The sequence below is a fragment of the Gorilla gorilla genome, chromosome 8 (genome assembly GCF_029281585.2).
Source record: "Gorilla gorilla gorilla isolate KB3781 chromosome 8, NHGRI_mGorGor1-v2.1_pri, whole genome shotgun sequence".
In the NCBI taxonomy this organism is placed as follows: domain Eukaryota; kingdom Metazoa; phylum Chordata; class Mammalia; order Primates; family Hominidae; genus Gorilla; species Gorilla gorilla.
The window spans coordinates 138,015,547-138,032,335 of NC_073232.2; the positions used below are offsets into that span (position 1 = coordinate 138,015,547).

At 40.4% G+C, this 16,789-nt stretch overlaps 1 protein-coding gene and 1 long non-coding RNA gene across 4 annotated transcripts in view; one reads left to right on the forward strand and one right to left on the reverse strand.

Annotated features, from left to right (window-relative positions):
- EDRF1 (erythroid differentiation regulatory factor 1) overlaps window positions 1-16,789 on the forward strand; it is a 45,591-nt gene that overhangs the window by 25,603 nt on the left and 3,199 nt on the right. For 2 of the 3 annotated variants that reach the window (XM_019035073.3, XM_019035074.3), the window contains 6 exons: window positions 1,566-1,789; window positions 3,394-3,552; window positions 3,722-3,871; window positions 5,289-5,442; window positions 8,677-8,792; window positions 9,566-9,717. In XM_019035073.3, coding sequence (XP_018890618.2) covers window positions 1,566-1,789; window positions 3,394-3,552; window positions 3,722-3,871; window positions 5,289-5,442; window positions 8,677-8,792; window positions 9,566-9,717 — 955 coding nt within the window. Of the gene's footprint in view, window positions 1-1,565; window positions 1,790-3,085; window positions 3,311-3,393; window positions 3,553-3,721; window positions 3,872-5,288; window positions 5,443-8,676; window positions 8,793-9,565; window positions 9,718-16,789 lie in introns of those variants that run through there. The other variant, XM_055353002.2, reaches the window with a different exon arrangement.
- On the reverse strand, window positions 944-5,372 carry LOC129524999 (uncharacterized). The gene is made up of 3 exons (XR_008669023.2): window positions 5,252-5,372; window positions 1,403-1,557; window positions 944-1,246 (listed from the first exon to the last, which is right to left on the reverse strand). It is a non-coding gene; the product is annotated as an uncharacterized lncRNA (long non-coding RNA).

Here is a 16,789-nt window from a genome sequence, read left to right on the forward strand (position 1 = left end):
AAAGGGCTGAGGTAGAACTGAGGTGAGCAGGTAAGCTGAACATCTGTGGGCCTTTGGTTTTGGTTTCGGTTTGTTGTTGTTGTTTTTTTTTTTTAGAGACAGGGTTTTACTCTGTCGCGCAGGCTAGAATGCAGTGGCATAATCATAGCTTGCCACAGCCTCGAACTCCTGGGCTCAAGCAATCCTCTCACCTCGGCCTCCCAGGTAATTTTTAAAAATTTTTTTAGAGATGAAGTCTTGCTGTGTTGCCCAGGCTGGTCTCGGACTCCTGGCCTCGGGCAGTCCTCACGCTTTGGCTTCCCAAAGTTCTGGGATTACAGGCATGAGCCACTGCACCCAGCCTGTGTGTCTGTTGATCTGTGAATAATGCTTGGCACTTAGGGATACAAATGTTGCCCTCAAAGAGTTCATTGCTAGTGGGAGAACCTGTGCATTTACGGTGCATCTGGAGGGGGCAGTCAGTGAGGGAGCCTGGAAGGTGTTAGTCAGGAAGCTAGGGAAATTGGATACAACACGGGTTGTAATCTCTTCAGACTCCATGGGGACCACGCTTTTGGATCTTCACAAAATGGCACTTTGCTCAGATGTTTTTGTTTGCTTATTTTAATATCATTTGGTTAATAGTGAAGAGGGTTATACTTAAGTGTTGTACAGTAGACCCCACTTATCCTTGGAGGATGCATTCCAAGATCCCCAGTGGATGCCTGAAACTGGAGAGTTTTTCAGTGCTTTTTCCTATACATACATACCTGCGATGAAGTTTAATTTACAAATTAGGCACAGTAAGAGATTAACAGCATTTACAACAGTATGGCAGCATCGTTACTCTTGTGCTTTGGGACATTATTAAGTCAAAATAAGGGTTACTTGTACAAAAGCACAGCAATATTGTAACAGTCATCTGATAACCCAGACAGCTACTAAGTGACTAAATGGGTGGGCCGTGCATACAGCATGAATGTGCTGGACAAAGGGATGGTTCCCATCCTGGGTGAGGCAGAGCAGGATGGTGAGAGACTTCATCAAGCTATGTTAGTGAGCTGGGGCTGCTATAATGAAATATCATAGACTAGGTGACATAACGAGAAATTTATTGTGTCATAGATCTGGAGACTGGAAGTTCAAGATCAAGGTGGCAGCAGCGTTGGATTCCTCTCATGCTTCTACCTTGGCTTGCAGATAACCCGCCTTGTCGCTGTGTCCACACAGGGCCTTCTCTCTGTGCATAGCCCTGGAGTCCCTCCCTCTTTAAAAGGACACCAGTCATACTGGATTAGGATCCCACCCTTACAATCTCATTTAATCTTAATTACGTCTTTAAAGGACCTGTCCTAAATACAGTCACATTCTAAGGAACTAGGGGTTAGGGCTTCAACATATGAACTCATATGGACACGTTTACCTTCATGTAACAGGCATGGTGAGAGCAATGAGCCGTGGTTGACTGCAGGTGACTGGCTCGCCACCACACTCCTGTCACTGCCATCCTCCTCTTATCAAGAGACAGTACTAAGGTTTACACTGATGTCTGCTTACACAGTTGTTTTCTTTCTTTCTCTGTAAAGTGAGCAAATCTGTGTCTGCTGCCGAGCAACAGTTGTGGAAAAAAAGCTTTTCTTGTTTTGAAAAGGGAATTCACAACTTTGAGTCAATTGAGGATGCCACAAATGCCGCCCTTTTACTATGTAACACGGGAAGACTCATGCGGATTTGTGCGCAGGCGCACTGTGGTGCAGGCGATGAACTGAAACGTGAATTTTCACCAGAAGAAGGCTTATATTATAATAAGGTAACACATTCACGTACATGTTGGGCCTCACCCATTCATACCTGTCATTTATTTACATTTTGCCATTGTTTCACTAAAATACTACAAAACTAAAAATAATTAAACGCTGCTAATGATACAACACCAGACAGATCATGAAAACACTTGCAACCTGGCCTAAGACTAGTAAGAATTGAGTATTGAAGATGACATGTGGAATTGGAAGGGAAAAGATGATTCTGCAAATGGTTTGTACAACGAGCATGAATGTCAAATGGATTAAAGATTGACATGGAGAAAGTGAAACTGTAAAAGTATTAGAAGAAAATATAGGTAGAGGCTTATATGATAGGTTATGGAAAGACTTTCCCAGCATGGCACAGTAAGCAGAAATCCTGGGTAAAAGTTGAATAAACTCAAATGTGTAAAATTAAAGTTCTAAAATGCACAAATGTATAAAAAATAAAGATCTAAAATGCTCAACAGAAACTGAAATTGAAAGCAAATCATAGAGATGAGAGGTTAATACACTCTTGCTGTATAAAATAAGAATCATTGAAAATAAACCACCCAAAGAGAAAAAAGGGCAAATGACCTTGAACAGAAAATGTACACATTTTTTTAAAAAAGTAAATGGCTAATATATATGAAAGAAAATTTTCAAAGTTTAGTTTTATTTATTTATTTTTTTGAGGCAGAGTTTCACTCCATTGCCCAGGCTGAAGTGCAGTGGCACAGTCTTGGCTCACTGCAACCTCTGCCTCCTGGATTCAAGTGATTCTCATGCCCCAGCCTCCTGAGTAGCTGAGACTACAAGCCTGTTGCCAACACGCCTGTCTCATTTTGGCATTATAATATTTTTAGTGGAGATGAGGTTTCGCCATGTTGGCCAGGCTGGTCTCAAACTCCTGGCCTCAAAATTGAGTTTTATTTATTAGATTGCCAAATTTTATGACAAATGGTCACACCCACTGTTGGAGAGGGTACAAGGATATGAGCACTCATATAATGGAGGAATTGAAGCCATTTAAATGACATTAGTGAAGAATGTTGGTGGCATAAATTTTTAAATGAATGACCTTTTTTGATTTTCTTTTTTAAATTTATATATACACAGAAAAGAGTGAATAAATAAACACCAGAAATGTAGAAATTATTGCTGGGTGATTAAGTGTGGTTTTGGTTTTGGTTTCAATATAATGGCCATGTATTTGAGGATTGGGGTAACAAGGTAGGAGGAGATACTTCTTTTTACAGTAAAATTTGGCAAGTTTTTAATCTAATTTACTAGTTATATAAACTGTAATTTTCATTTAGAAAGAAAAAAAACAAAGGAAACAAGTGCATCGTCATGCTCAGCCTGAGTCAGAAAGCAGCAGCACGGATTGGCTTCTTGTAGCCTTGAGATGGGAACACAGAGTGGTCTTCAGTCTACTCGGAATAACTTTCTTCATTGAAATATTTTCATTGACTTACTTTTTTCATTTCCTCATAATATTGTCCCTTTATAAATTATCCCAAAATTAAATTAACATCTGGGTAGTTGTGAAGTGTGTTTTATTTTAATGCAGTATTGGTATATGTTTAAGCTGAGTCAGAAATGTACACTGTTTTCTCCTTTGCAGGCTATTGATTACTATTTGAAAGCACTAAGGTCATTGGGAACACGAGACATACACCCAGCTGTTTGGGATTCAGTGAACTGGGAATTGTCCACTACTTACTTTACTATGGCAACTCTACAGCAAGATTATGCTCCGTTATCTAGAAAAGCTCAGGAGCAGGTGATAATATTTGCTGGATTATAAAATAAGTTCTCAATCTAATTCCCTTGTTTAACAAATATTTAGCATCTGTTGTCTTTTCCTTAATAAGCAGTATTTAAACCTTTTAAAAACTCCTACAGTCAGGTTAGAAGCTTATTTTTTTTCTCCCCCCTCAAAACAAGAACAGATTGAAAAAGAAGTCAGTGAGGCCATGATGAAGTCCCTAAAATACTGCGATGTGGATTCAGTGTCTGCTCGACAGCCCCTTTGTCAGTATCGAGCTGCAACCATCCATCACAGGCTGGCCTCCATGTACCACAGCTGTCTGAGGAATCAGGTATTGTCAGTCCAAGTTAAGTACAGTGCCACATCAGTTTAAAAGTGTTCTGGGTGCTTTTTGTTTTTGTTTTTGTTTTTTTAACATGGTCATATATGTCTTCCTTGACGTCCACTCAGGTGAACTGCTGTCCTAAATTTTCTGCTGCGTCTGTGCCTTTTCTGTGCCGTGCCACTTAAACAATATGTCCGCATTGTGCTCCATGTTGAGCATGGGAAAACAAATCCGCTGTTGGTGTTCTGTGGCTTACTGCCTGTCACTTAATATCGTGTTTTTGAGATACATCTGTGTTGGCACACGTAGCTGTTCATTTTCTCAGCTCAGTAGTAGTCATTAAATGACTATATCTTAGTTTATTTATCTAGTCTATGATTAGTGAATTTTGGGGTTATTCCAGATTCCGGTTTGATGCTATTAGAAATAATCTAGTGCCAGCAGGATTGTACATGAATCCTGGTGCCCAAATGCCTGTATTTCTGAGAATAATCTGAGGCCGAGGATAAAGGCACTTCCTTCCGAGAGATTGCTTGGCTTTTGCTGCGAGTCTTGGGCCTGTAGTTTCTCAGTGATGTTTTTTTGTTTGTTTTGTTGATTTTCCCCCCGTAAGGTAAGACTACTTACCTTACAGTCCCTTTGGCATGAGTTTACTTCTGGGTTGTCTTTATTCTGAAAAGTATCTTTTGAGATACAGCTTAAACTGGAGAAGTTTTTTTTCTTTTTTTTTTTTGAGACAGGGTCTCACTCTGTTGCCCAGACTGGAGTGCAGTGGCACGATCTCAGCTCACTGCAACCTCCGCCTCCCAGGCCTCCCCACTCTTTTGCATATAGATATCTAGTTGTCCCAGCACCATTTGCTGAAAAGACTACTCCTCTGCTGAATTGTCTTGGCACCCTTAAGCTTGCTTTTGCCCTCAGGATATTAGGCCATCTGGGCAAACCTGAATTTTGGTTGAGGACTTCCTAAGTCGAAGTGGAAAGAAATCTTCTCCAGTTCATGCCTGTAATCCCAGCACTTTGGGAGCCGAGGTGGGTGGATCATTTGAGGTCAGGAGTTAGAGAGCAGCCTAGCCAACATGACAAAACCTCAGAAAAAAATAAAAAAATTAGCCAAGCAGTAGTGGCGGGTGCCTATAATCCCAGCAACTTGGGAGGCTGAGGCAGGGGAATTGATTGAGTTCAGGAGGCGGAGGTTGCAGTGAGCCAGGATTGCACCACTGCATCTCCAGCCTGGGCGACAGAGCGAGACCCTGTCTCAAAAAAAAAAAAGAAAGGAAATGGATTAAAGACCTAAATATAAAAGCTAAAACTAATAAGACCTAGTAAGACCCACAGTGGGGGAAAAATAACTAAGAAGCACTTAGTGAAGCCTGAAGTAGTTACCGTGAAGGATTTGTTGCTTGTTTTGGTTTGGTTCTAGGTTGGTGATGAACACCTTAGGAAACAACACCGAGTGCTGGCAGATCTTCATTACAGCAAGGCCGCAAAGCTGTTTCAGCTGCTGAAAGATGCTCCCTGCGAACTGCTTAGAGTACAGCTAGAGAGAGTAGCATTTGCTGAATTTCAGATGACCAGTAAGTCGTAATTTTCATTTCTCAGATATGTATGCATTGGCTTAGTGCTGGATTGTCTTAGAGTAAGGCAGGCCTGTGAATCTAAATAATACTATTTTCTTTTTAATTTGCCCCATAGTTAATGACTTTGGGTAGAGAGGGTGAGAAATCACTACATGTTTTGAAGTGCTTTTTAAAACTTAGAGGAATGTATTAGATTATGTTCAGTGACTATAAATATTGAGATATGGCCCATGACCCCTAGTTTGGAAAAAAAATTGACAAATAAATTTAGACAGTTAAAGAATTCAGTCGGCCAGGCACAGTGGCTCACACCTGTAATCCCAGCAATTTGGGAGGCTGAGGCAGGCAGATCACCTGAGGTCAGGAGTTCGAGACCAACCTGGCCAGCATAGTGAAACCCCGTCTCTACTAAAAATACAAAAATTGGCCATGTGTGGTGGTGCAGGCCTGTAGTCCCAGCTACTGAGGAGGTTGAGGTGGGAGAATCACTTGAACCCAGGAGGCGAAGGTTGCAGTGAGCCAAGATCGTGCCACTGCACACCAGCCTGGGTGATAGAGCGAGACTGTGTCTCAAAAAACAAAAACAAACAAAAAAAAAAGATTTAAATCGGCATGAAAAATTTGGGAATGGAGAGGCAACAGTAAAGGAGTAGTGGGCCTTATTGAACCCCTTAAACATAGAACTGACCCTTGGATTGTGGTTCCAGAACAGACACTACTGTAGAGCCTGACCGAGGTCAAGATAAGTCGGGAGATAGAGAAGGGTGAAAGTGAGAATGCTTTCTTATGTTATTTTCCATGGCATGGAGTAAGCAGATACTTCAACCACTTAATGATTTTTCCTAAGTTCTCCCCCTCTCTCTCTTGCTCACCTATTCTCCTCTCCCGCAGAGGAGTCTTCTGAGAAATATCTCCTGTGTGGTAAAGAAACAAGAAACAATTATTTGAAGTGCAGCAGTTCATTTAGTTTTTCAGTCTGCTGTAAAATAAGGTTAATACTTTACATCTGTATGACTTAGTTTACATAATACAGTAGCCCCTGAAGGATGCATAAGAAACTGGTAACATTGTTCCCTTTGGGAAGGAAACCTGGAAGGCCAAGAGGAAGGGTTTTGCTGCATACCCATTTGGACCTTGTAAATTTGGGAATGTATTACCTATCTAAAACAGTTTCTAAAAGTAGTTTTTACTAAAACTAATTTTTTGCTGGCATGTAATGCATGGCTAGATGTGTGGGACAGTCACCAGAATTAACAGTAGCTCTTTATGTGGGGAAGGTTTGGGGAGAGTGATCTTCAGTTTTCACTTGCACCTTTGAATATTCTGCAATGTTTGAATTCCTTTGAATGATCAAGCATCTTTTTTGTTGTTGTTGGGGTTTTGTTTTGTTTTGTTTTGTTTTGTTTGAGACAGAGTTTTACCCTGTCACATGGGCTGGAGTGCAGTGGCATGGTCATGGCTCACTGCAACCTTGACCATCTGGGCTCTAGTGATCCTCAGCCTCCCCGAGTAGCTGAGATCACAAGTGCTAATTTTGGAAAAATTGTTTGTAGAGACAGGGTCTCACTATGTTATAAGCCCAGGCTGGACTCAAACTCTTGAGCTCAAGCGATACTCCTGCCTCGGCCTCCCAAAGTGCTGGAAGATACTGGAACAAATTTGCTAAGATGATAAGTGTGTTTAATTCCCTCCTTTAAATGTTTTACTACTGTGAGTACTTTAGAAAATAATGTAAATATTTTAGAGGGTTTTGTTAGCCAGGTTTGTGGGTTTTGTAAGCCAAGTTAATAAATGCTCTAGTTTGTGACACCTTTTATTCTATCTTATTTTACCCAGTGTGTTTTTTTTTTTTTTTCTAGTACATATGATTCAGATCTCCCTTCCTAATGTCTATATGGTCTGGTCGTTGGCCCAACAACACTTTCATACATAAGCAATAGCTTGTCTTCCAGATGCCAAATCTATGCTGAAATCACATTGATCCATTGATTTTAAAGAGAATAGGTTGTTTAGAAAATGTGGGATTATACTTCTAAAGGAAGAAGGCAACAGTTATTCTCTCCCCACCCGCAGAGTCGGGGAGTCCCCAAGACAACTTTCACTTCTCACACTAACTACGAGTCTGTCAGCGGTCTCCAAGACCACCCTCAGGTTTGAGAATTTGCTAAAGGACTCACAGAACTCACTGAAAGCTGTTCTGCTTACAGCCACAATTTCTCACAATGAAAGGATGTACATTAAAATCAGCCAAGGGAAGAGGTTCGGAAGGCAGAGTCCTGGAGAGTTCTAAGCGCGGAGCTCCCAGTTCCTCTGCCGCTGGAGTTACAGATAGTGCTAACTCACCCCGGCAGTGATGCATGACAGTGCTCACCAAGTGTATAAATCAACACATGTACAACTGGGGAAGCTCACCCAAGCCTTGGTGTCCAGAGTTTTCATTGGAACTTGGTCAGATAGACATGGTTGACTGCCACGTGGCTGATCTTTGTCTCCAGTGCCTCCAGAGGTCAAGCTGTTACCCTGGGGCCCAAAGTCCCCACAGTAAATCCCACTGTTAGGCTATCCATTGTGACCCAAGGCCCCCCAGGTAAACAAAGGCGTTCTTACCGGGCAGGACATTTCAAGGACTTAGTGATTACCTTCTGGGAGCCAAGGACAAAGACTAAACCTCTGTTTGTACAAGATTAATCCTCTACTGCACACCACCGCACACAATTGAGTTCTAGGAGAACAGGAACAAAGGTGTACTGTAGTATCTGATAGCTGTAGAAAAATTGTATTTAGAAGGCTCTAGAATAAAACAAAACCTTGTTCATCTGGTCTGACTTCCTGCCTTTGAACAGAGATGTAATAAACTATTTTACAGATAGGACAACTGATACTAAGTACTTACGTGACTTGACCACACAACTGGTAAATTGTGAGGTGGGCCTCGAGCCCCAGACTCTTTTCTGCTGGTCCCTTTTCCTAAGGCTCCTGTTCTGAAAAAGTGGCCTGTCTTGACGAAACCAAATGGTGAGGCAGGGAAACAATGATTATTTATTGATTTGTCCAGACTTAGTATTTTTGTCAAGGGAATATTATTAAACAGAAGTTGGATTTAGAAGATTAAGATTCTCATTAGCTTCCTTTATAGCATTTTGAAAGTCTGAATTTTCATTAATACATTAACATTAGATGGGTTTCTAGATTTATATTAAAGAAATGAACGTTTTGTATTTAAAACTTTAGGTCAGAATAGCAATGTTGGAAAGTTGAAAACACTGTCTGGGGCTCTTGATATAATGGTGAGAACCGAGCACGCATTCCAGCTTATCCAGAAGGAGCTTATAGAAGAATTTGGCCAGGTAAATGGAGAAAATGACTGTCTTTGGTTTTTGTGTGTCTTAAGCTACATGGTGAATGTATATAGTGGACGTGTGTGTGTGTGTGTGTATATATACACACATGTACATATGTATGCTATGCACTAAAACATTTTAACAGTGATTTGTTATATTTGCCTGGTATTCATCTCCTTTCTTTAATATTTAATTCTTAAAATATTTTTAAGAATATATCTCAACAAGACCATAGTTAGCAAATTATAAAGTCTCTTAAGTTTTTTTGTTGCTGTTGGTGGGAATTTGTTTTGTTTTATGTTTTAAAAGAAGAGGCCTGTGCCCTCTTTTCTAATTTCCACTAGAATGCCTGGGAGCAGTTGAATGGTGAATGGGCCTAAGCAGGCTCCTCAGGAAGGAATTTCTTGTTTTCTGGGCATTCCGGCATTCATTTTACCTTCTGCTGTTGCTAAAAGCTTCCTGAAGCCCCCATGGTGCGCCCACCTATTGCTCTCCTAGCCCTGCTTGGTCAAATCCTGTGTGGTACCGTACATTTCTGCGTTGTGTCTAATGTTGGAAAGTCAGGATTAATTTCTTCTACAAAAGTGCCTGTTGGGGCTGAGACATTTTAATTATGTGTTTTAGTCTATCAAAATGATCATAGGTGTGCTTTTTGTTTGTTTGTTTTGTTTAGGGTTAAAAATGTATTGGATGAATGAAACTGCAGTTCCATCACTTGGTACGATATGAAACTACAGTAGTTGGATAGCTCGAGTAAAATAACTTTTTGTTGTTTTTAGCCTAAGAGTGGTGACACCGCTGCAGCTGCTGATGCTTCTCCTAGTCTCAATCGAGAAGAAGTGATGAAACTCCTCAGTATATTTGAGTCTCGGTTGTCATTTCTTCTCCTTCAGTCCATTAAACTACTATCTTCAACTAAAAAGAAAACAAGGTAAATTAAGTGGTTATTTGTAGGAATTTCTTTCCCAGCACCCTACCTATAAAAATTTTCTCTACTAACATCATAAAGAAAAACTAGGGGCCAGGCGCATTGGCTCACACCTGTAATCCCAGCACTTTGGGAGGCCGAGGCAGGCAGATCACTTGAGTTCAGGAGTTCGAGACCAGCCTGGCCAACATGGTGAAACCCCATCTCTACCAAAAATACAAAAACTAACCGGTATGGTGGTGGGCGCCTGTTAATCCTAGCTACAGGGGAGGCTGAGGCACGAGAATCGCTTGAACCCAGGGGGTGGAGGTTGCAGCGAGCTGAAATCACGCCACTGCACTGCAGCCTAGGCAACAGAGTGAGACGCCATCTCAAAAAAAAAAAAAGAAAAAGGAAAGAAAGAAAAAAACAGGTTGTATTCTGTCTTGTCTTCTATGTGGATAGTAGAATTTTAAGTGGTGTTCCTTCTTGACTTGTTAAACTAGGTAAGAACCCTCTCCACAAAGCCTTCTATGTATTGAAGTTACAGAAAGAAAGAAATCTTGCTGCCTAAGGGCAAATACTCTGTTGTTAATGTTTTCCTTGAGGGAGATGAATAACCCTGAAATGAAGATCTGTGTTTCTAGTGACGCTTCTGAATGTTGTCATTAATGGAGGGTCTCGACTGGAGTTTGATGCTCAGGGCCAAGTGCACTGCAGAGTAGAGGACAGAACACAGAAGCAGGAGAGAAGCAGGAAAGAAGAGCGCACACCTCCGCAGAAATGTTCTAATGGCCCTGGGTCATCTTGTTGCGCTTACATTCTTTTGCCAAAGTTTGTTATTTTGGCATTATTGATTTAATTTGAAATTTCAGTAGTAAGTACTAGATCAGGAAAGTAATATCAATGATATGCCTTCCTTGTTTTTAAATATAAGTGCAATCTGGCCATATTACAAAATTTGGAAAATAGAGAAAAGGAAATGACAACCGTTTATCCTAATACATCCATTGTTACCAGTTATCTTATGTATATTTTACCGTTTTATAATCTTAGGGTACAGATCATTTTTGTCTATTTTTTTACGTTATATACAGTAAAATGGACTCTTTGTGGTGTATACTTCTTCAAACCTTGACAAATGCATATAGATGTGTGCCTGCCACCACACTTATGACAGAAAACAGTTCCGTCACTCCAAGAATTCCCTCCTGCTGTCCCCTTTGCAGTCAACCCTGCCCCTGCCCCTGCCCCCAATTCCTCAGGATCTCAGGGAGAAAGTTTTCAGTCTTTTACCATTAAGCCTCATATCAGCTGTGGGGCTTTGTAGAGGCCTTTATCAAGTTGAGGATGTTTTCTTCTATTCTGAATTTGCTAAGAGTGTTTCTATCATGAATGGATATTGAATTTGTGTCCAGTGCTTTTATTACATTTATTGAGATGACTACATGGTTTCCCTTGTTTAGCCTTGTTTAGTGGATTATGTTGATTCTTCAGATGTTAAACCAGCTTTGCATTCCTGGGATAAATCCCAGTTTGTTGTGATGAAGGATTCTTTTTATGTATTACTGGATTCAGTTTGCTGATATTTTGTTGATAATTTTTGTGTGTATGCATAGGGGATAGTGGTCTACAGCTCACTTTTCTTATAACGGGTTTGTGTGGTTTGGGTATTAGAACAGTGCTGGCCTCATAAAGTCTGGGTTCATGTTCCCTCTTCTGTTTTCTGAAAGAGATTGTATAGAATTGGTACTATGTCTTCATTAAACATGTAGTAGAATTTACCAGTAAAACCATCTTAACCTGGAGTTTACTTTGTTGGAAGTTTTTAAACAGTGAGTTCAATTTCTTTTCATGGATACAGTATTACTCAGGCTGTCTTTTTCTTGAATAAACGAGGGTCCATCATCTAAATTGTCAAATGTATAGATTCACAGTATCCCTTATTATCCTTTTAATGTCTAAGGGGGTTTGTGATGATAGCCCTTCTTTTAGTCCTGATATTGGTAATCCTTCTGTTTTTCTTGGTCATTCTAGCTAGAAGTTTTCGATTTTTTTTTTTTCCAATCTTTTCAAAGAACCAACTTTTGGCTTGATCGACTGTTTCTTCCCCTCATTGTTTCTCTCTTTTAAATGTCATCAATTTCTGCCGTTCATTTCCTTCCTTCTACTTGTTTTGGACTTAATTTGCTCTTTTTGTAGTTTCTTAAGGTGGAAGCCTAGATCACTAATTTGAGACATTTTTCCTTTTTAATATAAGATTTGCTGCCAAAAATTTTCTTCTAAAGCACTGCTTTTGCTACATCTCATATATTTTTGTATATTTTCATTTTCATTTGTTTCAAAATAATATTTGATATCCTGAGACTTCTCCTTTGACCCGTTTGTTATTTGAAGTGTGCTGTTTAGTTTCTGAATATTGGGACTTGTTAGCTATCTTTCGATATTGCTTGCTAGTTGAATTCTGTTATGTGCTGAGACCATAACTGTGTTTGTTCTCTTCTTTCACATTTGTGTAGATTTGTTTTATGGCCTAGAATGTGGTTTATCTTGGCACATGTTCCATGTGTACTTGAAAAATCTGCGTGTCCTGCTGTTTGGGGTAAAGCATTGTGTAAATGTCAGTTAGGTTAAGCGTGTTCATAGTATTGTTCAGGTCTTCTATATTCTCACTGAATTTCTGTCTACTGCTATCAATTTACCGAGCGAGGAGTGTTGAAGTCTCCAGCTACGCTTATGGATTTACCTGTTTCTTCTCTCAGCACTGTCAGTTTTGTTTCATGTGTTTTTGAAGCTCTGTTAGGTACACACATGTAGGATTGTGATATCTGGGAGAACTGACCTCCTTTTTACTACAGATGTCCCTCTTTGATAATATAGCTACTCAACGTTCTTTTGGTTAATGTCTTTTTTTGTATGTCTTTTATATTAAAATTGGGTTTCCTATAGGTGGCAATAGTTGGGTCTTGCTTTTTATTTTTTATTTACTTATATTTATGTTTAGTTTTTTTGAGACAAGGTCTCACTCTGTCACTCAGGCTGGAGTGCAGTGGCATGATCATAGCTCACTGCAGCCCCAACTTCCTGGGCTCAAGCAATCCCCCACCTCAGCCTCTCAGAGTAGCTGGGACCACGGGTGTGCCCCACCACACCCAGCTAATTTTTTAATTTTTTGTAGAGATGGGGTCTTGCCATGTTGCCCAGGCTGGTCTCAAAACTCCTGGGTCAAGCAGTCCACCTTCCCCAGACTTCCAAAGTGCTGGGATTACAAGTGTGAGCCACTGCACCTGGCCCAAGGGTCTTGCTTTTTAAATCCAGTCTTAGAATTGGTGTGTCTAGACCATTCACATTTAATATGATTCTTTCTCTGCCTTCTGTTAATTATTTTCTGTGATTCCATTTTATTTCACTATTGATTTATTATGTGCCACTTTTTAATTACTTTGGCAGTTGACCTAGGATTTTGCAGTATACATCGTTAATCTTTCATGAGGCCACCTTCAAGTAATATGATACTGCTTTACATGTACTGTAAAGACCTTCTAACAGTAGACTCCCAATTCCTTCCTCCTGTCTTTTGTACTGTTATTATACGTTTTACTTGTACGTATGTTATAAACAGAACACACTGCTACTAGTTTTTACCTTATACAGTTATCTTTAAGAGCAGTTAAAGGGAACAGGAAATTTTATTTACCTTCATTTATTCCATTTCAGTACTCTTACTTTTTGTGTAGGTTTCTGTCTAGCATCATATTCCTTCTGCCTGAAAAACTTTTAGCATTTAGCATTTGTAGGTGTGCTAGCAATGAATTCTGTCTTTTCAATTGAGAGAGTTTTTATTCTTTTTTCAGTCTTGGAAGATCTTTGAGCAGAGTATAGAATTCTGGTTAACAGTCCTTTTCATTCAGTACTTTAAAGATGTCACTCCATTGTCTCTGGCCTGCGTGTTTTCTGACCAGAAGCCAGCTGTGTTTCCTACCTTTGTTCATCTGTTAGAAATGCATCTTCCTTGCCTGTAGGCACCTCACCCCCCAGCAGTTTGACTATGATAGGCTTGGGTGTGTCGTGATGGCTTTTACCTCTGGCTTCAGCGTTTTTCTTTCTTCTGTTCCATTCTCTCTCCTCCTCGGTAGCCCGTTATGCCTATGTTAGACTGTTTGATGTTATTCCACAGCTCGTGGATATTCTGTTCTGGTTTTTTTTGACGCCATTTTTTCCTTTTTGTGATTTTGTTTGGGTAATTTCTGTTGAACTGTCTTCAAGTTCATGGATTCCTTACTTGGTTTTGTGTCATCTACAGTTGAACTTTTTGAAGGCATTCTTTGTCTCTGTTACAATGTTCCTCACTTCTAGCAATTGCCCTGGGTTCATTCTTACAGTTCCAGCTCTGCTGAAATCACCAATCTGACCTTGCGTGGCATCCATCTTGCCCATTAGTGTCTTGAACATACTAATTATAGTCCTTTTAAATTCCCTATGAGATAGTTCCAACATCTGTGTCATAATTAGCTGGTTCTGTTGATTCTTTGTCTCTTGGAAGTATGTTGTTTTTTCCTTTCCTTCCATATATCTCTTGTTTGTTGAAAACTGGACACCTTATATATGATAGTAGAGACCAAGAGAAATATTTTTTTTTGCCTGGAATTTTTTGTACTTTCCCCCTGCTACGGCTTTAGTGTGGGAAGTGGAATTCATTTTTCTAGCCTGGAGTTGAGCTGTGGTTGAGATTTTTTTATTGCGATGGTTACCTTCCATGTACCACAGGCTTCAAGTTTTCCTAGCAGTCCTCGTGTGTAGGGTGGAGCAGATCTGCAGAAGGTGATTCTTAGTGTCTTCTCTACCTTCAGCTCTAGGTCTTTCTTTTGTTTTGCACCTTAGAGAGGGTCTGTCTTTACACTCTCACAGTTCTTCCAGCCATATTCCACTGTCACTGGTCCTTCGGTGCCTTTTCGCCTGTTTGGGAGGGAGCAGGGAGTTAGCAAGGACTCCGTAGTTGTTTAAGCCTCAGTCCAGGCAGACACTCGTGTCCCTGAGTCTCAGGACTGTGGCCTTCCCACTGCTCCTGCACCCCCACCTAACCCTTCAGAGTGTTTTTTCTGTTCCCTTCCCCTCTCTTCATTGACTTTAACCAATGCCCTAAGGTTGGCAGGGTTCATTGTCTTCCCCCACCCCCATTGAGGCTTTTGTTTCATAGAGGAGAAGGGTCCAGGTGGGGTTGCCGGTCCCTCCCATAGCAGCTGCTATTACCCTGTCATAGGTCTACACCAGGAGGGTCACTCTGTCAGGATTCTCACTGGTCTTTTATGTGGGCATTTGGTGAGGTCCTTGGAGAAAAGCCAGTAAGAAGATGTGAACCCCCTGACTCCACAGAGGCCCTATACTTTCTCACCAGCCTCACTGGGCCCCCACCAACTCATTCACTATTTTAGCTAAATGCTTACTGGCATCTGGCTGCATCTGCCCCGGGTAAGGAAGGACTGTCCTTTCTCTCCCTGCATCAGCCTGTCTCTCCTTAGATTGCAGGCTAGTTGGCTGCCCCACCTCTCTCATGGATTTAAGAAGAGCCATGACCTTGTAGTTTGCCCTGCTTGAGCCAGAGACTTTTTCCGGTTCTGCACCATGAATAGAAACTTCTTGCAATAATTGCCTTTGAACTAAGTGCCATGGCTCACACCTGTGATCCCCGCTATTTGGGAGACTGAGGCAGGAGAATTACATGAACCCAGGAGTTCAAGGCCACAGCAAGCTCTGATGGCACCACTGCACTCCAGCCTGGGAGACAGAGCAAAACCCATCTCTTTAAAAAAAAGAAAAAAAATGGCTTTTGAATAATTCTCTATAGTCTAAGGAGAGCTTTTATTTGGTTGTGTTTTTTTTTTTTTTTTTTTTTTTTTTTTGAGACAGAGTCTCGCTCTGTCACCCAGGCTGGAGTGCAGTGGCTCAATCTCTGCTCACTGCAAGCTCCGCCTCCCGGGTTCACGCCATTCTCCTGCCTCAGCCTCCCGAGTAGCTGGGACTACAGGCATCCGCCACCACACCCGGCTAATTTTTTGTATTTTTAGTAGAGATGGAGTTTCACCGTGTTAGCCAGGATGGTCTCAATCTTCTGACCTCATGATCCACCTGCCTCAGCCTCCCAAAGTGCTGGGATTCCACCGCGCCTGGCCTTATTTGGTTGTTAATCCACAGTGTCTGCACCATATCCTGGTTGTGGTACACAGCAGCGGGTGTTGATACACTCACTGTAATTTAGCAGAGCCATCCATCTTTTTGAAGAGCCCTAAGGCGGAGCAGATACTGCATATAGTAACAAGGCTTGGAAAGAATTCCTGCCTTTTTCTAACAGCAGTGAGTAAAGTTTTTAAATTTGTATTGGTTTCCACAAGATGGCAATATATGATACGTGAGAAAAAGTGATTCGTTGATTTTTCACAAGTCAATCATTTGAGTAATTGGTAATAGGTAATAGTTTCAGTTTTATCTTTTATAACTGTCATATGTATGACCTAAGTAATTTTTATTTTAATGGAAGGTTTTCTAAGCTTCTGTTTATTTAGGTTATTAATATTCTGCTGAAAACTATTTGAAGCTAAAGTTTTCATGCATGACACATACAATCTTATTTAGCTAATTTATACTGATTTTAAGGTTTATTAAACTTAAATGTGATAATGTGTTAATAAACACTTTGACAAGTTTCAAAACAAAAATATTAATTACTGAGTCAGTGACTATTTCATTTTTCACTGATGTGCAAATGAAAACATCTATAATTTTATTGTTAAGAGGAAAATATCCTCTGCCACAGGCTTAGTTGTTTCACAGTGAATACATGAACATTCTCTTTTGCAATATAGAGAGAAATCAGAATGAGACCTAAAAGAAAGAAAATGCAATCAGCCCTCTGTATCCAAGGATTCTGCATCCACAGATTCAACCAACCACAGACTGAAAATATTAAATAAATAAAAAATAATACAAATTTAAAAAGCAATATAGTATAACAACTATTTATACGGCATTGACATTGTATTAGGTATTATAAGTCATCTAGAGTTGATTTAAAGTATACAGGAAGATGTACACAGCCTAA